At 42.6% G+C, this 26,191-nt stretch overlaps 1 protein-coding gene across 2 annotated transcripts in view; it reads right to left on the bottom strand.

Moving 5' to 3' along the window:
• The window catches only part of DPP6 (dipeptidyl peptidase like 6), a 565,289-nt gene extending 542,728 nt beyond the window's left edge, over positions 1-22,561 (bottom strand). The window contains exon 1 of one of the 2 annotated variants that reach the window (XM_074831423.1): positions 22,314-22,561. In XM_074831423.1, coding sequence (XP_074687524.1) covers positions 22,314-22,373 — 60 coding nt within the window. In that variant the 5' untranslated portion in view covers positions 22,374-22,561. Of the gene's footprint in view, positions 1-16,807; positions 16,856-22,313 lie in introns of those variants that run through there. The other variant, XM_074831453.1, reaches the window with a different exon arrangement.
• Between the last annotated feature and the right edge of the window lie 3,630 nt (positions 22,562-26,191).

Raw genomic sequence — 26,191 nt, 5'->3', positions numbered from 1 at the left:
TTTGTATAGCAGTGACCAAAACTGGACACAGTATTCCAGGTGTGGCCTGACAAGCACTGAGTGGGATAATGACTTCTTTATCTTTGCTGGTGATGCCCTTGTTGATGCAGCCCAGCATTTGTGTTCACTCATATTGAGCTTGTTGTCCACCAGGACCCCCAGGTCCCTTTCCACAGAGCAGCTCCCCAGCCCAGCAGATCCCAGCCTGTGCTGCACTCCTGGATTATGTTTTCCCAGGTACAAGACCTTACACTTGTCTTTGTTGAACTTCATAAGGTTCTTGTTAGCTCTTCCAGTTTATCCAGGTCTCCCTGCAGGGTAGCTCTCCCTTCTGAAGTGTCCACTTCTCCACTCAGTTTGGTATCATCAGCAAACTTCATCAGGGTACACTTGATCCCATCACCCAGATCACTTGTGAACATATTAAACAGCATTGGGCCCATTATCAATCCCTGGGGGACCCCACTTGTGACAGGTTGCCAGTTTGAAAAGGAGCTATTTCCCACCATCCTCTGGGTGCAGCCTGACAGCCAGTTACCCACCCACTGCACAGACCACTAACCTAGACCGTAACACATCAGTTTCTCTAGGGGGAGGCTGTGGGGAACCGTATCGAGAGCCTTGGAGAAATCCAGGCAAGCAATGTGCACTGCTTGCCCCACATCAACCAAGCAGGTTACATTGTCATAGAAGGCGACCAGGTTTGTCAAGCATGATATGACCCTGGTGAGTCTGTGCTGCCTTTTCCCAATCATGTGCTTCATTTGACTTGTGATAGACCCAGGAGGATTCATTCCAGAACTTTTCTGGGGACTGAAGTAAAATTGATGGGCCTATAATTTCCTGGATCCTCCTTTAAGCCCTTGTAGATGGGGCTTCTTCCAGTCTTCTGGGATGTCCCACAATCTCCCTGACTTCTCAAGGATTATGAAGAGTGGCCTCACAATGACATGAGCCAGCTCTCTTAACATCCTCAGGTGGATAATGTCAGGGCCCACCAATCTGTAGGGGTCAAGCTCCTGTAATAGTTTGCCTACCAACTCTTCCTTCACAGACAGTGGGTCTGTGTTTGCATCAACCTGGATTTTTGTTCCCAAGGCCTGGGGCCCAGCAGTGCTGGTAAAGATAGAGGTGAAGAAAGTGTTGAGAAACTCTGCCTTTTCAGCGTTATTGGTGACTAATTCACCTCTCCTGTTTAACAGTGGGCCAATATTTTCCTTCTGTTTCTCCTCGTTGTTTACATACCCAAAGTACCCTTCCTTTTAGTTTTTGACATCTTTGGCCAATTTCAATTTGAGATGAACTTTTGCATTTCTAACTGCATCTCTGCATACCCTGTCAATGCCTTCAAACCCTCTCAATGGGTATTCATCTACTTTGCCATCTCTGGTACACTTCTCTTTTGGTTTTGAGCAGACTCAGAAGCTCGTGCCTAAGCCAGGGGGGGTCTCTTGCTCTGCCTACTTCCCTTACCTTTAAAGGGAATGAACTGGTTTTGTGCTTCCAGGAGAGTGTTCTTGAAAAACTCCCAGCACTTGCTAGCTCCTTTATCCTCTATGAAATCCCTCCCAACTGAGCTCTGAGCAAGCTGGTTTGCTCTTCTAAAATCTAAGACATTTGTCTTAGTACTAACCTTCAGCGTGCTCAACAGGATCTCAAACTCCGCAATATTGTGGTCGCTGCAGCCAAGGATATCACTAACCAAGATATAGCAAAGCAGGTTTTCTTGGTTTGTGAGTAGCAAGTCCAGCAGTGCCCCATTCCTGGCACATCTAATGTCTGTATGAGGAAGCAGTCCTCTATTCATTCCAGGAGCTTGATGGATGACATGTGAGCTGCTGTATTGTTCTTCCAACAAATGTCTGGCTAGTTGAAGTCACCCATAAGAACCAGGTTCTGTTGACCTGAAGCCTGCTTAAGTGCAACAAAGCAATATTTGGGTGAGACAACCCCTCTGATCTTGACCCAGAGACATTAGATAGGGCTTCCACAATTGCTGTAGCTGACTTCTATACATTCAAGTACTCCTTAACACAACTCCCCCCTCTTCTTCCCTGCCTCTCTTTACAAAACAGCCTATAGCCATCCATTATGATCCTCCAGTCACGTGAGTTGTCCCACCACCTTCTAGTTATTCCTATATCATAACTTTCTAACTGGGCACAGAGCTCCAGTTTCTCCTGTTTGTTCCCCAGGCTGCGTGCATTGGTATACATACACTTGAGGTGGTTGGTGTTCTGGTTCTGATCTTGAAGGCAGCTAAGGAACATTTGTTGCTGCTCTGGATGGCCTGGCTTATTCCCCAGTTGGCTGCAACAGCATGAGCGTTGCCACTTTGGACCCCACCCACCGAGTCCTTAAGTTTAAAGGAATTTTACAGCCTGAGCTAATGCCTGATTTTTAATACACAGTAGCAGGCTGAATTACCTCATGTTTGAAACAAAGAACACACATAATTGCTCTCACAGTGAAAAACTGCACTGATGAAAGTAAGTGAATCACCTCTTGCCTTATAGACCCACCAGTCTGCAAGTTATGTCACAAATTTGCATGACAACACTAAGCTTTCTGGTTTATGCTTGTGTTTCTGAATCTGGAAAAAAACAGGTTAGAAAAATCACATGTAGATAGAGGCATTCCAACTCCTGTCTGAGAAGGTACCTGTGAATTTTCTATCTTGGCTTTCCTAGTAATTTTTCCTATGCATAAAATATGCCCCAGAAATGCAATATTTCAGGATGAACCAGGGAAAATCTGTTGTGTAGAGCACATATCTGGCCTTTACTGGACTGCTGCCCAGGTGCTTAAAGATAATTTAGGTCCCTGAGTCCCAGCGAAGTTGATCTGTATACCTTTGGTACTCCTGGAGTAGGACCCATTAGTAGCTGTTTTTCTCCATCTTAACATTTCATTTGCTGGATGACTGGACTTTTCGATAGATCCAACCAGTCTTCCACCCCCGCAGGCACTCTCCCTCTTGTGCTGAGCAGCTGCAGTGCTCAGCACATGCATGAGCCCTCTTTGGGGGTGTCTGACTGTTTACAAAGAAGCTGTGCCAAAATTTCCGCTAGTGTGAACAAGCACATTTCCACTGACCCCAGCAGTGCCAACACCAGCAAAGAATTTGGTCACATGTGATTCTTGCACAAACAAATAAAGATGATACAGTTGGGTACTATTCTCTATGTTTGAGTTGCCAGTCAGCGAGCTGAATTAAATCCTAAGGTCATGGTCAGCAGGAGCATAGGACTGATTTCAGTAGCCATGCATCTGCAGGAAGTTGCTCACTCCTCTCAAACAGGTTCCTCCCAGACAGCGAAGGATTTATGTTTGGCAGCATTTCTCATCAGCTTTGCACAGCTGTAATGAGTAAAAACAGTAGAGATCTTCAACATAGCTTAGAGAACTTGTTTCGTTATGATGGGAAGCATTTGCATTATTTTTTTGATAAATACCCCAAAAATAATTCAGCAGGTACTGGTATGGGGGGGGGGGGGGGGGGGGGAAGTGAAAAAAATAATCACAGGCTACCTTTATGTAAAAGACTTCTGGGATGCCTCCAGCCAGCATGGACAGAAATTACCCCATAACTGTCAATCTGAGGATGGAAGAAACCAAGGTCCTCATCTTGGTTTGCAGTAAGGAAACTGCTTAGGACCCAGGATCAAACCACTGTGCCCTCAGCCTGGTCTGCTGCAGCAGCAGTCTTTCAAGCTCTGCCTGTTAACCATGTTTTCAAAGACAGATCTTCAGTTCACATCTCCTGGTTTTCTTGTATGAGCTGTACTATGCCAGTTAATTGCCTCTGACTGAAGTGGCCTCCTTAGCATATAAAATCTCTCCGTGTCCTCTTCTCTTCCCTTCTGCAGTGCACCATGAAAGGAACTTTAAAAGAGAATTACAGAAGTAAATGAAAACCAAACAGGTTGCAACTTAAGCCTTTTCAGATGGAAAGGGGTAGGGTGAAATTGATGTCACAGTAAATGCTTTCCTCTTATGAAAGGGAGCTATTTTTAAAAAATATCTAAATAGATGAATTCCACAGTGAAAAAAAAAAAAAAGTACATATACTTTGGTTAGGATTTTTAAAATGTGATACGCAGCTACCTAACTTTGCTGAATAAATGACCTTATTCTTCTGTGGGAGGCTAAAGCCCTTCTGGAAACAGTCTCCCCACAGGGAGAATCTCAGGTTGGGAACCCAGACCCCTCAGATGCCAAGACAGCAGTCAACGCATGCAAATATTGGCCATTCAACCTATCAAAGAGAGGCCAAGATCTGAGTTGAAAAGCTGAAGAGAATGAATGAAAATATGGAAACCCACCATAAGTGCTAAACGTATCAGCACAGGCTACAAATCAAGGGACACGTAAAAATTAAATAGTCAGAAACAATGTTTATTTTCCCTAGGGAAAAAAATAATGTAGCTTGTCCATAACACAACAAAAAATAAAGAAGTTAAAGAAGAGAAAGACACAGAACTCAGTATACAACTTATATATTATATCTGGGTTTTATTAGAAAAGAGTTAATTTGCTTCTGCCAAGAGATAAAACCAAATTAGAACAGTCCTGATTCTCAGCCAGGCTTGAGACCTTCTGCTCAGAGCAACTGGAGAGAAGGAGTCTTAAAAGTAGCACAGAAGGTGGATGGAGTGCTAAATACTGCACGTCATGCAACAGCCTCTACTTGCCACTAGCACGTGAAGACTTCTTGACTTGATCCCCTGCAGATTAGGATCTCCATCACTGGGATGCTGTGAAACACAGGGAGCACAGGGAGCTTGCTAAACTGGAAATGCATGAACATGCATTGCATGATACACTGTGGCAGAAGAGGGTTGCAATGTTTGGCAGTCACCCATGGAGTAAGAAGGGCCCCGCTGATAAAAGCCATGTTGGCTGCAAAAATATAGTGCTGCAACAACTCCTCTTTGGCTTCACACTGAAAGGTCACCCCAGAGGGGAGGAGAAAGGGTAGCTTTCCGCTGGGAATGGCATGCCAGAGTTAGGTACCCTGTGTCCCAACCTAACCCAAACATTTCAGCGTCATGAGAGTGTTGAGACTCAACTGGTCCATTACTGCCGATCTTTGGCTGCTGCAGTAGTTTCTCGGGATTCCAGAAGCTAGTGTCTGCTTGAGCAGCCTTAGAGTCATCTCTGTTCCCTGGACTTTCCTCAATTTCCCTTGTTGTATTTGGCTATACCCAAAGATCAAAGTCAAAATATGCTATAACTGCTCATATAACACACATTTTCTTCTGAAACTTTGCAACACCAAAAGTACATCACTGCAGCCCCCTTGTTCTGGTTCAATAAAACATGCTATTCATTCCTAAACAGCGTGGTTTTTCTCAGTCTCCTGCTCTCTTTCTGATCTTTATTTGAAGGAAGAGGCAGTTTTGCAGAAGCACTGTGCCTGGTTAGACAGCAAGATTCTTTAATGATGTATATCACTGCTCAAAAATTTTAAATTCATTCCAAGCCACAGCAAGGCAAGAGGTCCCCTTACAGAAAACTAAGCATGCATGTATATATGCGTGCATGTACATATCTTTCACTGTCCTTTTTCTTCCATATAATTAAGGATATGGGAAAACAGGATGTTACAAAGAGAAAAAAATACTAAAATCTCATAATCAAAATATTTTAAGGAGCAGCAGAGCAATCTAGTGATCAGCACAGTGTGTATGAGTCCAAGTGAACAAAAACCTGGGCTTGAACGAGGAGAAAACAGAGCTTCACTCAAGACAGGCAACTCTGCTTCCCCACCCATAAACAGTGCTGGGGATTAGAGGTTCTCTGTAAAAAAGTGTCAAGTAGCATTCAGCAAAAAAACAGCTTAAAACACTCAGGTCACTATACAGTCCTATCCTCCTCTTATCTGCATGCAGCAAACATATGGGAAGAAAGCAAAGGAGGTAGATTCTCAGTGAGTTTTGTTCATGGCTTCGCAAACTGGAGCTAATTAAATGACATGGAGGAATTTTGCACAGCAGAAGCCAAGTGAAGGATTTACATCTTTTCACATATCATGGGCATGCCATGCAGAAAGCCATCAGACCTGACCAGATGAAACAGGAGATCCCAGAAAACCCCCTTTGCAGGATTGTGACCTTATAAATAATAAACAATAAGTAGTATTCTGTATTCCTCCCATAGGAGTTCTGGGCATCAGTGTTCCTTACCTGTGTAATATATATATTACGATATGTAGTAAGCATAGGAAGACTGTTTATAATCTTTAGTGTGACAAAACATTGGTAAAGTCCAAAATCCTAGATTATATGTACTTTCTTGTAGAAAATTAAGCACCTCAAAACAGGTTCTTGTCATTTTACTGCTCAGGGACTTCCTCAAAACTAGTCTGATGCCTCCTGAAACTACTCAGCAGCTAAGAAATGGGACATCTTGAATTCTGCACCCTTCTCTTCCTTGGGGCTGAGAGGAGACTCTCACCTGCTCTGGATTCACACTGCCCAGTCTTCCCCTGGACACATCAACATTTTTTTCCTCACAGAGACAGGGAAAGCTGATGCCTTTCTTTTAAAGCATGTCTGGAAAGGTGTTAAAGGGAGAAACCAAATGTCATCTGTGTTTTAAGTATGCTTTTAACCTCCTCCCCAGTTCAGTCCCTCAGTGATTTAGGTGGACATTTAGAAATCCTTTTTTTCCAAGATCCCCACTGCCCTTCAACACATAGGAAGCCTGGAGTAATTCAGTCCTACCAAACCTGTTAAGTGGGTCCAGAGGAGGCCACAAAAATGATCAGGGGGCTGGAACACCTCTCCTATGAGGACAGGCTGAGAGACTTGGGATTGTTCAGCCTGAAGAAGAGAAGGCTCCAGGGAGACCTTATAGAGTCCTTTCAATACTTAAAGGGGTTTTATAAGAAAGATGGGGACAAACTTTTTCGTAGGGCATGCTGCAATAGGACAAGGGGTAGCGGTTTTAAGCCAGAAGAGGGTAGGTTCAGACTAGATATAAGGAAGAAATTTTTTACAATAAGGATGGTAAAACACTGGGACAGGTTGACCAGAGAGATGGTAGATGCCCCATCCCTAGAAGCATTCAAGGTCAGGTTGGAGGGGGCTCTGAGCAACCTAACCTAGTTGAAAATGTCCCTACTCATTACAGGGAGGGGTTGGACTAGATGACCTTTAAAGGTCCCTTCTAATCCAAACTATTCTATGATTCTGTGATTATAAAGCTCTGAGTACTAGCGAAGTCATGTAACTCATCAGCGATGCACCTTAGTTACTTCCAGAGTTAGTGGCAGTGAAGCTGATGGCATTTTTGGACTTAGGTTGCAAAATTTCACCTCAATACCACTGTGGAGCATCATCCCATTATCATATATGGTCCCCAATTCTGACTACACAAAATTAATATTTACAAATGCCATCCATTTATCTGAGTTAATTTTAAAATAATTCAAAGGCCAAATTTAAATTTACCTGAAATCATGGTCTAAGTGTTTGATTTCCACAAAACTGATTGTGTTTTTGATAGTTAAAAGATGGAAGCAAAGGACTGCACGACTGCCCATGAAGCTGTTATTCCTGAAGGCAGTAGATACTCCTAAATCAAAATCATCCAGAAGCAGTTTTAAAGGACTAGAGCATTTAAAGCGTTTAGATGCATAAGCCTACTGAAATCAATGCAAGATAGGAACCTACATTTCCAGGGAGAGATAGGCCACCAGCGACAGACAGTGGTCTCCAGGGATGCCACTAGACCACCTGAGTACAAACACCTTCCTTCTGCCAGCCAGAGGAAAAATAATTGAGCAGTTGGTTTACTGATAGACAACAGTGAAGCCTGGACTCCCTTCTTTTGCTCTTCCACAGACTGCCCAGAGGAACCCAGGAGAATTAGGTGAGCTTCAAAATTACATGGCCTAAGTTTCAGGAAGCCACCACTGGGATGGTCAAAAAAGAAAGTAACAAACAAAAACAAAGAAAAAAAACTCTACAAAGAGCTCCCACCTCCCATGTAATGGCAGACACTTGTGCAGAGACCATCAAACGTCATGTTTTAATACATAAGTGACTAAACATCTTTCAAAATTCAGTCCCTGCTATCCTTGTGTCTCAGTTTCACTGTCTGCAAAACTGGAGTAACACTACTCTAATGTAATCCAATCCGGTCTAACAGCAATCAGTACTTATCTCAAGAAAATCTCATCAGAGGTTTTGAGGTGCTGAAACACTACAGCAATGGAGTCCACAGAAATATTCTAGCTGATGGTTGCCTCTTTCTTCACTGCTAATCTCCTCCCCTCCAAGGATAATACCTCTAAAACATGGTTTATGGAATTCTGGCAGAGTTTTGAAAATAACTTTCTAACGTGTCCACGTCTTCTCCTAGGAGTTGATGTTTTCCCCACTGATTTTTACAAATTATTCTGTCACTTAGCCATAGAGTTATGTCTAAATGGAAATATATATCTTCTTTAAAAAGCACACCTAAATTAAAAAAACATCTAAATGTAACAAGCCAAAGCTACCTACCAGAAAAAGAGACTAAAACTAGCTATAGTTCCCAAAAAATAACCTTCCAAACATTTGCTCATCTCAAAGGTCTACATAATTTAGATTTGATTTCCTAAATATGAAAGAATCAGGGTAGGATGCTAAGATTGTCAATATAACAAGAGGTGTTAGCAATACTGACACAGTCTGATTTTTCTTTACTGTCAACCATGTGCTGGATTAAGTCCACTGAGTTTATTACAACAGGACTAAGGGAAATGTCACCATGATGGCATTAAATCCACGTTAAGGGAGTTCAGAATGAGCCTTGGCCCTTATTTTGAACACTGAAGTAAAACCCCATCTTTAGTTCTTGGAGCAGTACCGGAAGGGAATTGGCTGTGTCAAAGATATGGCATCAACAAAAAGCAGTGTATTTTTCAATACAAGATCTCATTATTGATTAAATTTATTTAGAGTAACATTTACAAAATAAGGCATGGCCTGAGTAGTAGCTGTCTAGCTAATGTTTGTACCATGCCCTACAGGGTTCCCAAAGGACCTTGCAGTCAAAGACACCGACGTTGATATCACGCTCACAATTACAGGCAAAGCATGATTTAACCTTGCCTGCTTTATCCATATCTGCGTTCCGCTCCACATAGAGATTCATAAATCTTCTGTGCACTGATATCAGCATTTTTGCAACCCTTATTCACCCATTTCAAAAGGATTGGCTTGGCTGGTCTAACCTTTAAAAAAAAAAAAAAAAAAAAAAAGGTATCTCCCAATTCACGTAAGTATCCTTTTTCTCTTGGTCCAGACAACAGGCTGCCTCTCTAAGGATTAATCAGGATTGAAATGCAGACATCAACCTAAGTCTGTTGCCACAATTACCCTGATCAGAATAACCCAAGCTTTTCTGAAACCTGAATTTTAGGAAAATAAGCCATTTTTCCCCAAGCTCTGACTGCTGTGCCTGATATTATTATAGATAAATCTATCTCAGGTATGTTGATTACACTCAAGTATTCAGCCATCTGTCCTGACCCACAAGAAATGTCCTGTCTCTCAGGAAATGGCAGGCAAGAATTTAATACCATAATTCTTCCCAGCTTTTCTTACCCACACTGACAACTAGTAACACAGTAGACAAGGCTGATGCTACAAGAGGGATGCAATTCGAGATTAGGGTGCCTATGTTCAGGTGCTTATAGGAGTGCTAGGTGTCTAAACTATTATGGTCAACAGGGATCTGGTAAAAAAAAAAGTCAATGGAGTATAAGAAGCAAGTCAAGGAACAGTCAGCCCACAGTGACCTTTCATCGCTCTCTAGATGCTACTGACTGTGTCCCATTGCCTATAGTGGGAGCTTAGGTACTGCTTGTCCAATCCCACTGCCTAAATTAAGACACCCAGCATCATTCAAGATGTCCTGGCATCTCCAAGACATACTGCTGGTGCTGGCAGGCAGAACACAAAACCAGTGGGAAATTCCTATCCCTGTGGTACAGCAGCTGAAAGGACACCTGGCACATCTCGCATAGCACTAATGCAGAAAAATCCTGCCCCTAGGTTACATGTGAACAGAAATTAGATGCCTAAATACTGGTGTTGTAATCCTTAAACTGAGTCCTACCCTTCAAGAATCACCTTACACTGATTACCCAGTCAGTGCAGAGAGAGAGTTTCAGTCTTTCTGAGGACTCAAGTCAACCCCTCTGCATCATTTTCATGGTATTTTTTCACCTCTGCAGCAGTTTTTGCTTTTCCTTTTTTCTTTATTAAATGAAATTCAAAACCTTGTAAAATACAGGAATTTTCATGCTTACAAATGCTGTTCTAGTGGTGCTTAAGAGTGCTGCTCCAGCACACACAAACATGTAGTGAAAATGTGGACTCGTTCACATTTACACATCAGAAAGAAGGTGCCTTTTCAGTGATGTTCCAGTATACCCTTCCCACTCATCAAAACAACCCCTTTTTTGGCAAACACTACCACTTGAGCTCTGTGGTGCTGCTGATGAGCTCATGTGTACTGGCTTTCAAACAGCTCACAGGACAGTATATACCTTTTCTACAACACAATGTAAACATACACCTTTGCTTTGATAACACCTACATTTTATCACGTTATCTTAGTATTGGGGTGCATCTGCATGCTTCAGCCTCTGCAAAGAACAGCTGTTTCTCACTTGGATACAGTCATCGTTCATATGAAGAGCGTTACAATCTCAGTTAAATGGCTAAATCTGGGAATAACAGTGGTAGGACCACATTGTAATTTGCTAGCTTTCTCCTAACTCTTTTCAATTTCTATTTCCAAAACATGAGAGTATGTAAGTGACAGCTTCTATTGGATAAAATATTGATTTTTTTTTTTTTCTTTCTTCTGGATGATCTCCATATCAAAATCCAAATTTAACAAATGCTTACAAGGAAGTAAGAGAGGAGCTTTCAAGAAAGAATAAGTAATTTGTGGTAATGTCTCTACAAAGTATAATTTAAAGTGCAGGAGGCCTCATTTTGTACAATAACTAAAATTTTAAGCACCAGGAACCATAGTACTTCATTACTGGGTTCTTCAATAAACTTTATGCTTTACACTGAAAAAGCTTGAGGCAATTCTTCTACCAACACACAAGAGATTTAGGTATGTTGCTCCTGTTGACATTACTGAAAGTTAGATGTGGACGTCCCCCCTGCACTTAAAACAAACAAAAAAAAGTTATCTCCCTCTCTTTCAGCTAGTCCATATCAGCTGCCCATCAGAATTTCTCTGGTGCAAAATATATCCTGTAAAATAAAATGAAGCTACAGCAGGAAAGCACCTGAGGAAGGCTGAACACTGGAGGTCACTTACAATATTTTGCTGTCAAAGACAGTTTTAACTGAGGTATTTTTATCATAATACTGCGATGGTGCACCACATTGATTACTTTCCATTAAAGTAATAAAAAAGCACTGAAGTTTTCTACTGTTCTGCAAAGAAAAGGGGACAAAAGAAAAAAAAAAAACAACACTTGAATTACTGCCATAAATAGAGTGTGAGGGTCCATAAACAATTTCTTTCCTCCCTCCAGCCTTGGCTAATACCTTCATCACCTCCATTATGATCATATATGGCTAGAAATTCTAGGTGCAGTTTCTGAGTGGCAGTTTGAAATACTTTCGCAAAAAGCCCAAGCCGCAGCGACCAAGAGCCATCACTACCTTTTCAGTATCCCACATGAAGGTATCTGTGTTTCAATCCGAATCAGTCTTTTGGTGTCCCTGAGTTGGACAGACCAGCAAGGCAGTTTATTTTTCGTGCTATAAATGCCCTTTATGGGCAACAATTCCCACAGATTAACAAAAAGTCCAAGCAAATTTCCTTTACTACTTAAAGGAAAACCAGTAGGCTTTGTTCACCAGAAATAAATTAACTTCTTTGTAAAGTGGAATATTCAGTGCCCTCCCCTGCCATTAAAAAAAAAAAACAAACAAAAAAAAACCAGTATAGGAAGGAAGCAGGAATGAACCCTAAATGAGGGAGTGAAAGACACAGGCAAGGTGCAGATATGCTCTGTAATACAGCTGCAGCCTTATGGAATTTTAGCAATATTAGGATAACCCAAGTGACTAAAGTTGGAACAAATCAGAAAATATGGACGTACAGAGCATGGAGAGAGCAGCACCTGGGAAATTTAAGGATAGTCCTGATCTGCTGGAGAAGAGATCTGTAACAATAAAGAGTGGTTAAACTTGGAGTCAGTGACTGAAAAACTTTGGTGGCCTCTCTGCTGGCAGATTAATTGTGCAACGGGTGGCCAGACAAGAGGACTGACAGTGAGACAACGGAGTGTGTCAAGTAAAATGTATTATACTGTGTGCTTTCATTGGGCCCCAGATGCAACCCTGATTCATGTTAAGCAGTGTAAGAGAAGCCCCATGACAATCAATGGGATCACACACAAAAATCAATGCTAAGCAGCAAGAATATAAAGAGAAGAATAAAATCTTTAGTTTGAGGGATGACCATAAACCAGTGAAAATATTTAAAATGTAAGTTCTTGGATGTAGGAAGCAGTATTATGCTCTCTGGCTGGAGAGCCTCTTGTTCAATTGAATTCCAATATGCAACTAGTGTTCCTATGGAGTGCTGCAATAGAAATAACACTGATGCGAGTCCCTGCTGCTGGACCTTTGCTGGACTTGCTACTTATGAAAAACTATCTGATCCCCCACTTTGGAGAACAGAGTTAAAGCAGTGGCAAAGGCTCTGTGTGAGGTCATTATCCAGCAAAAGCTGACTTGAATAAAAAACTGCACTAAAAATCTGCAGACATTAGGATGTTGGGATGCTAAGGGGAAGTCCAAGAAAAGTCAAAAGCCTAGAAGCATAAACTATTAAAAAAAAAGCATATGGTGTATCTACTGCCCTGAGTAGCAGTAAATTACCAGCAGCACACATCTGTCTGCCATAATTTCAACCTCTTCCTAGCATTCCAATTTTAGATGCCATCTGCAAATAAGCAAGTTAACTGGCCTCAAAATGTTGATGTCTTGCCCTTTTCCAACTTGCCAGCAGAGCTGAGAGAAGCCCAGCACCTGCCACCTTTATCAGTCCCCAATCCTCTCGCTGGGGCTCTCACTGAGGACAGGCCTTGGCTTTGCTGCAGCGTATTTCATTCTGGCTACTTGAAGGCACGACACCTAGGAGTGCTGTACATGCTCCCTTTTTAAATTACCCAAGGTTTTATAATTTTAACAACCTTTCAAGTGAGCTGAAACACTAGTGTGCTCCCCTCTTCTCCTCCATGCATTCTGTGCTTGCAACACAACTCACTCCTTTGGGTACACTTCCCTCTAAGGTCATCTTCTAGAGCAAGGTTTGCATGTCATGGTATAGGGACTGTGCAACCAGGATACACAATCAGTGTATCTCTGTCCCTCCTACATCTTTCTTCCTTCATTCCAAAGGAGAATATGTTCTTAATGATGTTAAAGTTTGCTAAATTCTCAGATTTGAAGCACAATAACATAAGGCAAACAGCAAGGATGGGAACTGCACTTAGTGGGTTATCAAGGTGGTATCCTCCACCACAGCTCACAGACCACGCAAGGGAAGTGCTCGTTCTTACTTTTACCAAAAGAAAAAAAACTAAAGCACGGGCAGAATATTTGTCCCAGTCTTGGTATGGTGCAACTACCACTGACTCCTGTGAGTTCACATTAGATCCCAAGACCGTGCTTACAGTGGGAAGTTAAAAGCAGGTTGGAGAATGTTTTCTTGACGGCAGCCATGTCTGGCCTTGAAAATCAGCTGGTATCTATGATCAAGTGACAATGTTAAAATGTAAAGCCTAAACCACATGTCCAGTATCCCAGTGTAACTCAGGGCTTAATCCAGGAATCGAGACATTCCCCTTGAGTGCTAACACAAGTCTTTTAGCCAAACTTTATTTCCGGCAATGCCATGAGATACACATCAGCCCTACCTATACCTAGGTAAACATGTGGTAAATCAGTGCTGATAATCAAACTATTTCATTCACCAAAAAAATGTCCCAGCATGTCAATCTGGCAATTTTGTTTTAAAACAGGCAGAAAAATCCCCAGCATAATGTAAAGATCATAAATATCAAGCTCTATCCAGAGTAGGTGTGGGCAAACTGCTTGAAAATAAATAAAAGCGCTACACAAATAAATGAAAGCAAATTACTTTTCTACGTTTACTTAACAGTGCTAATATAGAAATAAGCTAAATGTGTTATAGTGAACAAGAAATTGAGTCTGAAGTTAATCCCTTTTTTTTTTTCCCTATAGCCTATAGGTCCTTTGTACTTCCATTGAAGTCATGGCTTCAAATGATCCATACAGCATTCACAGCATGATATTATTTCTATTTTATTGGGAAACACAATAATCAAAATGCTAAAATAAATTTTCTTCATATTATTTGACTTAAGCATTGAAGTACTGAAATGACTAAGATAATTTATTTTGATTATCAGCCCATTGGGCTTGGTATTATAAATTAACCCCACAATTTTGACAGAGCTTCTAGCTACCTAATGCCTGATTTTGTTTAAGCACATATTGTGCTAAGATTATTTTTTTTTTTAAATTGCAATGAATCAGTTCTGGCCAATAAAAAATTAATATAAAATAGTTTACTGTTAAATGACATTGGCACTCACACATTTGCTCTGTCCTACACCAGTTAAAAAGCCATTGCAGACTCCAGTTACAGCGCTCAGAGCTCCGGCTGCATTTTTAAAGCACCAACTGTTAGTTAATTTTGTTAGCATAAACACCCAATAAAATTTTATGGTGTGTTCAGCTCTCATTAAAGATGAAAAACAGCAGCAGAAAGCAGCACCCACAAATAAACAGGGAGCAGGACGGCTCTGGCGTCATCAGTCCCCAGAGCTCATTCAGATTCAGGACTCGAGGCTCCCCAAGCCAGAGGGCACTGCAGAGATACAGAGAACAAAATCCCACGCACCGCTGGAAACCCCTCAAGCTCCGCACAGCCCTACCATAATGCTCCTGGCAAATATTTACTGAGGACAGGACAGTCCTTCTCCAGCCCCTTTTCATGCACCCTCTAAAATCTTGAAATAACAGCTGTTCTAGGCAAAGTACATCCTTGCTTGTGCATACCTGCACAATGGTACAAAATCCACAGCTTCTTTTGCTCCCCATCACCCAAAATACCCTAGACAAGATGCTCCATCAGCACCAGAACTAGACAAGCCCACTTTTCCCCAGGTTGCATCTCGCAGTTGGAATCCCTCCAGTCGGGGAAAGCGTGACCCCTGCCAGGAGGTTTTTGATCACTCAGGGCATTTATAAAGTCAGCCTGGCCATCTTCCTTTGTCTTCCTATCCTTCAAAGGGGCGTTTGAGCCTTCCACTGAAATTTCTAGTCTTGAACCTGCCATCACCCTCGTTGCAAAATTTCCTGTTAATGGGAACTTTACAGGACAGCTGACACTCAGGCAGTCCCAGGAAGCACTTAAGGGAACATGGCTGGAATTAACAGACAAAACCCATCATGTTTACAGGTAGAATTATAGAGAAAGCGGATTTCACTGTCTGAAATAATACAAGGTCTGGTCAAGAACTTCCCACACCCATTACTCCTAAAATCCTTAAGGCTGGGTTGCTTAAGGTCTTAGAAGTTTCTAAAATCTTCTTTCCATTTATATCAACAGAAGCAAAACTTCTCTCACTAATACAGCACCTGTTCCAGATAATGTCAACTGAAAACTTACAGTTTACAAGAAAGACAGAGAAAGTGATGAAAATCAGTTTCAAACACTTCCCCTTAAGTTCCCTGGCATTTTTTCTTGATTTAGAGTTCACCATTCCTAGTTTTGACAGGTTTTGCCTCTGCAGCTTTATGAAAGACCTGCCACAAAGGACAGAGGAGATAGATGATCTGTACAAACTACAGGGGAAAGAGTTAAATCAACACTACACAGTTCCACCCCATGGGCAAAACGAAACCTTGTTCCATAAGGAGCCAAACTAACACCTGTCTTCCTAATTGACAGAGGACCCAAGTCTACAGTTTTCTCCTCCTTCTTTGCCCATAACTTTTTTCTGCTGACACCTAGACTGGGCAAGGATTAACATGCTTCAAGAGAGGGATATGCTGGTGGGATGTAAGAAGCACATGCTGATGAGCCAAATGGCTTTTAAATGGACAATGGCTAGTATTGCCTTCATTTTCCATGGTAGACAATCTCAACTTCAGTCTATCATCTCTACCTATCCTGCAATTTTCACAGAATTTGAGATGATTATTATTCTGTTAAGCTTCATAGGGTTGGTTGGTGGTTTACACTCAGCACCTTACTTCACTGTCTGTAAAACCAGAGTAATTTTCCCTTTCTCCCAGCTTTTTGCTTCTTATTGTCAACTTAAACCATAAACACTCTGAAGGCAAAGCCATTTCTGTCTCTATGGGGTTTCAGCATCCAGCAGGACTGGACCTTGATCTTGGCTGGGGCTCTCATGCAATGCTGTATTAGACCACTCTGAAAGGTTAATGTTTTGAGATGGAAGTGTAATTTCTAAGGGACTGCCCTCTGAGCGAGGCTGGATTTTGAAGATAGCTGTATGATCATGTTTTAAAGCCCTGGCAGCTACATCAAGTTGTACTTTAATACTTATTAGGTGTGGAAGTCAACCTTGCATTCCCACTAGAGTATTAAAATTGGACAACTTGAAAATATACTGCTTAGCTGTGCCCATACATGGTATCTTACCACACACAATAAAATGCAATATGCAAGTAAAACTGAACTCATTTCCACTTCAGCAACAGTACAGAGGACCTACCATAGCTTTCTTATCTTCATTTTCTGCATCTAAGAGTGCCAGAAATGCTGTGGCTCTATTGCTTCCATAACTTTAGAATCCCTGCAATTAAACCAACATAAATAAGTAGTAATTCAACTGAAATTACTGGAATTCACAAGGGGTATAGTTCATGTAAAAGAGGAGAAAATTAGATTCACCCAGTGTAGATTCAATAATCTCTTATTAATCCTTTACAGAATAAACAACGATAAAAAACAACCTCTCTCATATCCTGTTAAAAGGACACTATTGACCTGTTGACCACGGCGCGAGGAACACTGCACTTCCCCTTTAGAACAGGGCAATCCCCTGCAAAGATTCAGTTCTGGAGGAACACCCCACATCAGCAATTTACTTTTCTTATAGGTTAATTTTGTTCTTTTCAAAACAATGGGAGAACAACCAAGGGTACAATCAAAACTGTATTTCCAGTTCAGCTTAATTGAGTGTACTTTACTTTAACAAAGACTTTAAATTACTTCATTGAGTTGTTTTCACACCCACTTTCTTACATATCAGTATTTCTAATTAGTACAATTGTCTCTCCTTCAAAAGAAGAAGAATAATCTGTCCAAATGATTTGCTGTTATTCTCCAGCATTCATTATTGATGATTAAAAATCAGGTTACAGTTATTCAGGCAGATGTCCTAACCTCAAAACTTTGATTCAACAAGCTTTTCTTAATGCTTACATACTTAAAGCTGAGAGAGGAAGGGTGGTTGCTTAGTATCTGCTATAGCACCAAATGCATCCTGTAAACCACATCGAGGAAATCCATGATGGAAACACACACCATTTGCTCAGGTTTAACTCAGCATTGTTTCATTTTACCATACAGCCTGAGTGACTCTCATCACTGCTGTTGGGACAGGAAAACACTTGTCTCCTACCTACACATTGGGATCGGAATCAGGGGGAGGTTAAAGCCTAGATCCACAGAAAGATTTAGATGTCTAATAAAACATCAGTGCAATTTGGTTAAGAAAAGGACTGCACTACCCTCAAAACACACATAAGCTATTTGGGTACTCATCAGTGACGCGCTATTGGGCCATAAGATGCATATGGGTGTATGTCAAGGAGCTGTACTGACATCTCACAGGACAACAGGTCTCAGAGTTAGGAGACCTGACAGAAGACTGACTGCATCCAAGACTAAGCTCCACACAAAACAGCTCCAACAGCTACAGTCATTCAAAAATACGGTCAGAGAGAAGTCGAAAGAGACTGAATCCGAAGCAGTGTTGTGCCAACCAGTATGCACTCATGTACAGCGGAGGCTGCTGTACAAAGCTGGGGATTTAGACTGTACCCTCCAGATTGTGCATGTCAGCTAATGGTTTGGCTAAATGCATTTTCATATAAATAAAGAGACAGTGCATGCCCCTCTCCCCAGGAGACACTGTGGCTTTCCACCTTTCCCACTCCAAAGAGCAGCTCTGCGCTTGCGTGTCTCCAAAAGGGGAGACGGGAGGGCTCCTGCTGTGGAGCTGCCTGTCTCCTGCTGGATATGACAGTCCCCCAAAGGATGGGAGCTGGTGGGTCTCTGAATCCTGATCAACGCTTAGAAGGGCACCAAATCCACAAATCATGCTCTATGGGATAGATACTTCCTTGCTCACTGTACCCAGATGGAGGATCCCAAATAGAGTTGTTTCTAAAGAAATAAATTACTTCAAATGTTTCCTGTAGATTGTCCTCCCTCAAGATAGATGAAATTGGGAGTCCTAACATGAAATAAATGGCCTTCTCACAGCATCTTCCTTGGTACTAATCTAAGAAAAGAAGTTAAATTTAAGACACAATTTCTTAATGCCAGCATTGGCTGGCATGGGGCTCTGGACTGCTGAATAAAAGCCAAAAGCCAGGAGCTGCAACATGCAGTGTTGAAAAGCCTGAGTCCCCATATGGAGTTAGTCCTCATTAATTCCTTGAAGAAATCTGTCAAAATGTGACAGCTTGGAACTGAACCCCAAATTCTTATGCCAGGATCTCAATAACTTTCCAATAATGTGGGCAAAGAAGATGATCAGGAGGCTGGAGCACCTCCCCTGTGAGGACAGGCTGAGAGTTGGGGTTGTTCAATCTAGAGAAGGTTCCAAGGAGACCCTATAGCTGCTTTCCAGTACTTAAAGGGGCCCTACAGGAAAGATGGGGAGGGACTCTTTATCAGGGAGTGTAGGGATAGGATGAGGGGTAGTGGCTTTAAATTGAAAGAGTGTAGATATAGATTAGATATAAGGAAGAAATTCTTTACTGTGACGGTGGTGAGACACTGGCACAAGTTGCCCAGAGAACTTGTGGCTGCCCCCTCCCTGGCAGTGTTCAAGGCCAGGTTGGACGGGGCTTTGAGCAACCTGGTCTAGTGGAAGGTGTCCCTGCCCATGGCAGGGGGGTTGGAGCTAGATCATCTTTAAGGTTGCTTCCAAACCAAACAATTCTGTGGTTCTATGAATGTGCACTTTCTTAATCAGAGTCAAAGCCTGCTCCCAGCCCACACAAGAGAGGTGGTTGGTTTTGTACAGACACACAGAGGCTGTAGGGCTCATCACCCCAACACATCAGAAATGTTCCTATGATGAAGCTTTTCATTACAGCACTGGGGTGAATCCTCTCGCCTTCCTCCCACAAACTGTCTTAGGAAAGGCAATGGGATTAGTCACAGGCAGGAAAAAAGAGCATTAGAAGCTGTATGTACACAAACTATTTTTCAAAAATAGTTCTCTCTAACCAATAAATCACAGTCTTTCAATAGCACTTCAAGTAGCTTAGAGGTAGATTTTGGTTAGAAACAGATAAAAAGCGTTACATAGAAATGTCAAAAAAATATACATCTTTTAGTGGGAATGCATTACTAGAGTTTGGAATTACAATCAAGCTATCTACTTAAGGGCTTTAATTGTATCCCTTCTTTAAAATGTTACCTCCCTTGCTCATCATAACTGCGTGAAGCCATAAATCTTGCAAGGGAAATCTGAAGTCCAAGTGCTCATTGCCTAGCAAGAGGAAAACTCAGAGCAAAGCCAGAAAGAAAAGTGACCTTGCCCCAGTGAGTTGGCATTTTCAGCTCTTTGGCAAAAAAAAAAAAAAAAACAACTAACAAGTTGTTTCACGAGCAGTGGAAACAACAGTGTTTTATTTATGACGGATTTTCGCTTCACATTATTTGCTCGACCCACTCCCTCTTGCAAATACCCCAGCCCTCACCCATGGTTGCCCCTCTTCCACCATAAACTTCCAGTTCTTCTGGAAGTTCCTTCTATACTCCTTCCTTTCTCCCGTTCCCTACCAGTCTTTACAGAGCCTGTGATGGGCAAAGGACCACCCATGATGTTGTCATGTGCTGACTGGGTTACTGGCACAGTAGACACTTTCTCTACTCAGGTATTAAATAGTCCTTCTCTATTAAGTGATTGATTTCCATGCCACTTGTAGAAAGTTGACATGTATAACACTTCTCTTGTTCTGTCAACTGTGATCAAAATTGGCCAGTGAATTCAAAAGTTAGGAGATTAGGAAAGTCAGTCAAGTCCTGTTTGTAGTTTTGTTGTTTTATTTTTGGTTGGGGGTTGGTTTGTTTTTCAGAAAAAAAGACAGGTATTAAACATCTCACAAGCATTTCTGTGCTTTAGAAGTCAGTCTCACAAAAAACTTGGCTATTCTGCCTCTTGTCTACTCCATCACAGACCTCTTACAGATCAGTTATTTGTTTTTTTCAGCCCTGTTTGATACACTCATTTCTGAACTCTGCAAGGTTTCCTTGCAACTGAATCATGCATGGAGCTTTCTGTGTTTTAATTAAAAACCTGAAACCATCAATCATGTCAATCTCCTGACTTGAAAAAAATATATTTATTTCCAATGGAAAAAATATCCACATCCTACAGCATTTGAAAATAAGATGAAGATGACTTCAAGACAAATACAAATGTATCAATTATCATGTGCTAAGAACATACGCATTTGAGCCCCATCTCCTCCTTCTGCGTTAAAGTGTTAGGTCAGCAGCTTGATACAATAAATTTTTACTGATATGCAATAACTTTAGCTGTTCAACCCAAAACTCAAAGAAAACCAGAAAGTGCAAAGAAAAGAGGCCCGACATTGAAATTATTGGCAAGATCCATGGAGGACCTTTGATTTAAGGCCCTCAAATTATGCAAAGAGTTTATGCATGGGTTTAACTTCAAATATACGATTAGTCATGGAGCTAAGTAAATAATTTCAGCAGACTCATCTAATCTGTTTGTGCAGTTCCACAGCCCTCATCATGTTGCATCTTTTAATACTCACATAGCCTTATGATTAGTGGGTTTAATCCTAAAAAGATCATATGAGAAAGTGAGGAATAACTGTTTTCACTTTACAGAAGGAGAGATATAAAGGTAAATCTGTGTGCTTAAGAGTTTGTAGAATCGTGTCTGCACTGGCTAGACATGAAGTACCCAACAAGGTGAGCAGCAGCACCAGCATTTCAAACAACACGACATCAGGTCTAGAAGATGGAACACGAAGTCAATATTAAGAGGTAAGATAAAAAGGAAGTTAGCACTGCACCATTTCTGGTGAAATACAAGTTTTGCATTTCTTTAATGTGCGTTCCATTACCCAATATGGAAACATGTCACTTTATAAAATGCTAGCCTCAAAAAGGCATTTGAAATCTTTGGTGGAGGGGGGAATCCACCATAAAACAGAGAAACAAACACTGAAAACCACTTCAAAGAGTTGCAGAAGGAGCATTAACAGAATTACCTACAAGAGGGCACATACACCTACCCGGCTCCAGTTTTTATCGCAGTGCTGTAAAGGCTAATGCAAGGTCCATGTTCATTACTATCAAAAAAAGGTTAATGCAAATTTGATCTGGATCAGGTGAGAGCACCCAATTTACATTTCTGTTGAACTCAGCAGAGTGCACAATAAGGTGTTTTATCCCAGGTTGTTGGGGTTTTTTAACGTTGGCTATGCAAACACACCGTGGCAAGAAGCAAGAGCAGCAGATACAGACACCCCTGACCCCACGCTGCACACTCGCACACATCTTTACCTTTGAATCATTTCAAGCCGTTTGAAGAAGGAGCGCGAGTTCGGACCGAGCCAGCCCTTGGGGCTGAGAGGCCGCAGCACCCCCCGTCCCCAGGCACCCGGCTCAGCACCTCCCGAAGGCGCCCGGCTCTGCGCGGCGGGGCGCGGAGCGCGATGCCGCCTGCCCCGGGCATAGCGGCGAGGAGGAGGCTGCGCACCCCGGGCGGCGGCGAGGGCGGGGGGGGGGCAGGGAGAGATGCTAAACTTCGCGAAGCGATGGGCTGGCGGGGAGCGCCGGGGGTGCTGCCGGGCGGGGGGTGACACACGCTCTCAGCTACACGTTCAGGGACCGGGAGCAGCGGAGGGGGGAGCCGGGCAGCCCCGCCGCTGCGCGCCCCGCCGAGCCCCGTCCCCGCCGGGCTGCGCGCCCCGCGGAGCCCCCGCGGCCGTTCTTACCTTGGGCCCCTTGCCGCTGGAGCAGCGGACATTGTTGCTCACCCCGGCCGTCTGGTTCATGCTGGGGCCGGCGGGATGGCAGGAAAGTTGGGCTCCGGGCGCGGCACCCCGCGCAGCCTGGGGGGTGGGGGGGAAGGAAGGAAGGATGGAAGGAAAGGAGAGGGCGGGCTGCCCCTGCACCGGGACTTTGGCCCCGTCCGCCGGGGTCTGCGCCTTGGCGGCGCTCCCAGCTCCCCGGCTCCAAAACAAAACGCGAAACACAACCCCCCTCCCCTCCCCGGCGCGGCTTTCCTCCCCCGCCCTCCACAGCGGAGGCGAGGCGAGCCCGGTTCCGCCCGCCCCCCGCGGCCGCCGCAGCAGCGCGGAGCCTCCGCGCCGTCCGGTCCGTCCCGCGGCGCGAGGAGCCCAGCCCAGCCCGGCCCGGCCCGGCCTCGCCCCCACGTCCCCCTCCGCCCGGGGAGCTCTCACTTCTTCAACATTATTTGGTCTTAATCTCCCCCTCCTCCGGCGTGGGCAGTGGGAAATCGCGTTAAAAACTGCCAAGGTTTGACCCGCTGGTGCTTGGTGTAGTTAGTCCAGCTGTTTCCAGTGAAATCAATGCTTGGTTGTGCTTTGATTGACAGATGTTTACTTAATACCGAGCTGCAGGATTTGGGTCTTACTTTTTTGCATAATTCCTCTTCCAGGTGTGCTAGAGTTCGGGGTTTTGTTTTGTTTTGTGCTGGTGAAGTAAGGGCTACACAACCGACTCTGCTTTGCTGGTAAAAATTTGGTGTTTAAGTTTGGGTTTTTTTAAAAAAACATATGAAAAAAAAATCCATGTCATGAGTCATTATCCAGATACTTTTTCCTACCCGTGTTCCACCCCTCCGCTTCAGCCCATGGGGCCAGATGCTGCCTCCTCTGTTCTTGCCACGAAACTGCGTGAAATTCAGTTCCCAGAGTAGCAAAAAAACCCCCCAAAACAAGTAAGAAGACCTGGATAGCCAAGGCTAAAAGCATCCACATTTCATCTTATCAAATAAGGGGTTTTTTTCTTAGGGATTTATCTATCAGAATAGATTGGTTCAAGTATTTTTGTTATGTTTCTACAGCATACTTTAAAACCTTTAAATAAATAAAATTCTTTCTGGATGTGGCTCCTTTTTCAGATACGAACAGAAATGCTCTGGTTGCTTGTCACGCACCAGAGGCAACACCGCTTTGGAGAATCCCAGCTCCTTCATTTCTGAAGGGTACATATCTCACTGCGTGCTTAACTGGCTGTATCTTCCAGCTCTGTGGCTAAAATGGATTTAGAGAGACCACCATGGAGGCAGATAGCAGAAGAAAGCGTAGTTAAAAGCTAAACTCAGTTAGAGCTACTGGCCTTTCAGCTCTGAGGCAGGAGAGAGGTGCCAAAGCCACAGTATGTTGTCAAACATCCCTCCCAGTCAGCAGGACACACTGATTTTGAGAGAAAAGCAGACATCTAAGGACTGGTTTGATAGGAGAAACAGGTCCTTCGGGGAAGAAAACATATTTTCAGGGTCAGTCCTTCCTCTCCAAGGAGCTCTGGTATTGTAATGACCACACTCTTTTCCTTAATCTTGCAGTGTCTGCTCCCCTTGCTTTACCAAAACAAGATGTTTAGCTCAGAAGTGATGCCAGTAAATCCTCCTCAGGGACAAGTGTCCCACCAACCTCCATAAGCAATGGGTGCTGGCACCCTAGCTGAGCTATCAAGCGTGCTCAGTCCCAAATACCACATTATTACTATTCCCTGCTACAGCCCTCTGATGGCTTTTACTTTTCTGTACTGGTTAAGATTTGAAATTTACTGCTTTGTCTGATCCATGCAGTAGTTTGGTTCTCATATCTTCCCAAGAAAAATGTCTCCTAATAAATCCAATTATAGACTTTGAGTTGCATATTTGATGGGTCCTGGCTGCATTGTATTCTTTCAGTATGGTTTGTTGCGCTGAGACATGCAGAAGTCTCTGGAATTATTTGCAATTGTCCAAACATGCAGAACAATTTTTGTAAAAAAGAGATAGGCAAGCAAAACTGCCCAAAGAGATTTTTAAATCCATGGCAAACCCTTCTGGCCACTACATGGAGTAGGTGGAAAATCTGTACTCTTATCCCACCTCTAAAGGCAAATTCTTCAGGAAAAGAAAAAAAAAAAAAAGAATAAAATTTATTCCTGCCTACACATTCTTTCTCACACAACAAACTCTTCGCGTTACACAGACTGATCATGGCAGTGTTGCCCCATGCTGGTTTGTTACAGTTTTGTCCTGAAGCAAAGCAGGATATGAAAGATGTCACTCCACTACCCTTTCTGAGGCACAGCCTCCTCTTCGTTCTGCAGCCAGTCTGTTAGGGCAGGCAGGGAGTTTATTTTCACTATAGGGCATACTTTGTCTTATGCCCTGGCAAGAAAGAGCCAGGGAAAGCCTCCTGCTTCCTCTCGTTTTTCCACTTAATGCCTGCCCCACTCATGGGAATCTCCATTCTCCCCTAAAACCAAGACAAACCTTATGGCATTGGACTTCCCTTCTATATAGGAAAGGGCAGCTTCCAACTGGGGTAGTGGGGAGAATTCACAGGAGAAGGCTTTTGTTTTCAAAAATAGGAGTAAGCATGTTGATGTTTACTAATCCTTGAAAGGAGACTGCTGAATGCATAGTGGAAGTGCAACCTTTGACATTTGTGAGGAATTGATTCAACTCCAGACTCTGCCCAGGCCTTTTTTCATGATCCTTGGGGGAAAACCACCATCGTCACCCTCCTTTGCCCTTCAGTGCCCCACCTCTGCCCATCTGCTCACAACTTCCCTAAAGCACAACATACCCATGCAGTCCTAAAGAGTACAGCATAATTTGGCCCTTGTTTCAGTGAAGGCCCCTAAATACTGCAGAAAAACAAATGTGAAATCATTACAGTCTTGTTCTTTTAACAGAAGTGTTTTATATATCTAGAAATGAACAGATAATGCCACAAACAGCACAAAGTTTTCAAGTGCCTGTGAGAAAACTAAGTGATTTATAGATTAGCATTCGTAGACTGTTCAGTAAAGTGTGAAGGAACAACAATATACTGTCATATAAACTCTAGCATATAAACATCCCTTGGCATTTTACACTTTGAAAAGGATTATACATAAGCTCAGCTGAGAACAGTATTAAAAAAGAATCTCAGTCATACTTTTTTGGAACATTTAGTAAGAGAGCTAATCTGTCTTTGGAGCTGAGGTAAAGCTATGCAAAATGAATGCAAGGTAATTCATGCAATCATGACACAAGATTTAAAAACAAAACAAAATTTTAAAGCCAAAATGATGTCATAAAATTTAATAATGTGTCTAGTGCTTTTTTGAGTTCTTCAAATTCATATTTCACAGATAAGCTCTGTAAAATTGAGAGAAAATCAAAATCAAGAGCTTCACATATTTATTCCAACTCCAAAAGTTGAGGCTTTTGGGGAAACATCCAGTGCCACAAAACTCAAACGTAAAACAGCAGGACTGCCAACACTATTAAATTCAGCTAGTTTCAAGTTCCAGCTCAGACTTAGATAAGGACCTTTGAAATATCTCCCCATGTTTATAAATTCTTCCCGGGAGCCTGTTTTGATCTAAATTTGAGCTGTCTGGGGCATGGTATCACAGCTCTATGAACTCAGGGGTTTTCAGAATAATATGGCGAAAACACAACACCTGATTTCCTTCACCAATATTTTCAGTAGAAAGCTGACTGAGATAGTCTAACTCTTTACCACTCTGCAATTTTTGACATCACTTGTGACTTAACCAGAAAGGTACACCCATTTTGTAAAGGTCAAAAGCCACAGTACAGGGTCGCAGAAAGTCTAATGTGAACTTGCATTTGTACAGA

The sequence above is a fragment of the Strix aluco genome, chromosome 1, assembly GCF_031877795.1.
Source record: "Strix aluco isolate bStrAlu1 chromosome 1, bStrAlu1.hap1, whole genome shotgun sequence".
Taxonomy (NCBI): domain Eukaryota; kingdom Metazoa; phylum Chordata; class Aves; order Strigiformes; family Strigidae; genus Strix; species Strix aluco.
This window is presented reverse-complemented; position numbering and strand designations above follow the sequence as displayed.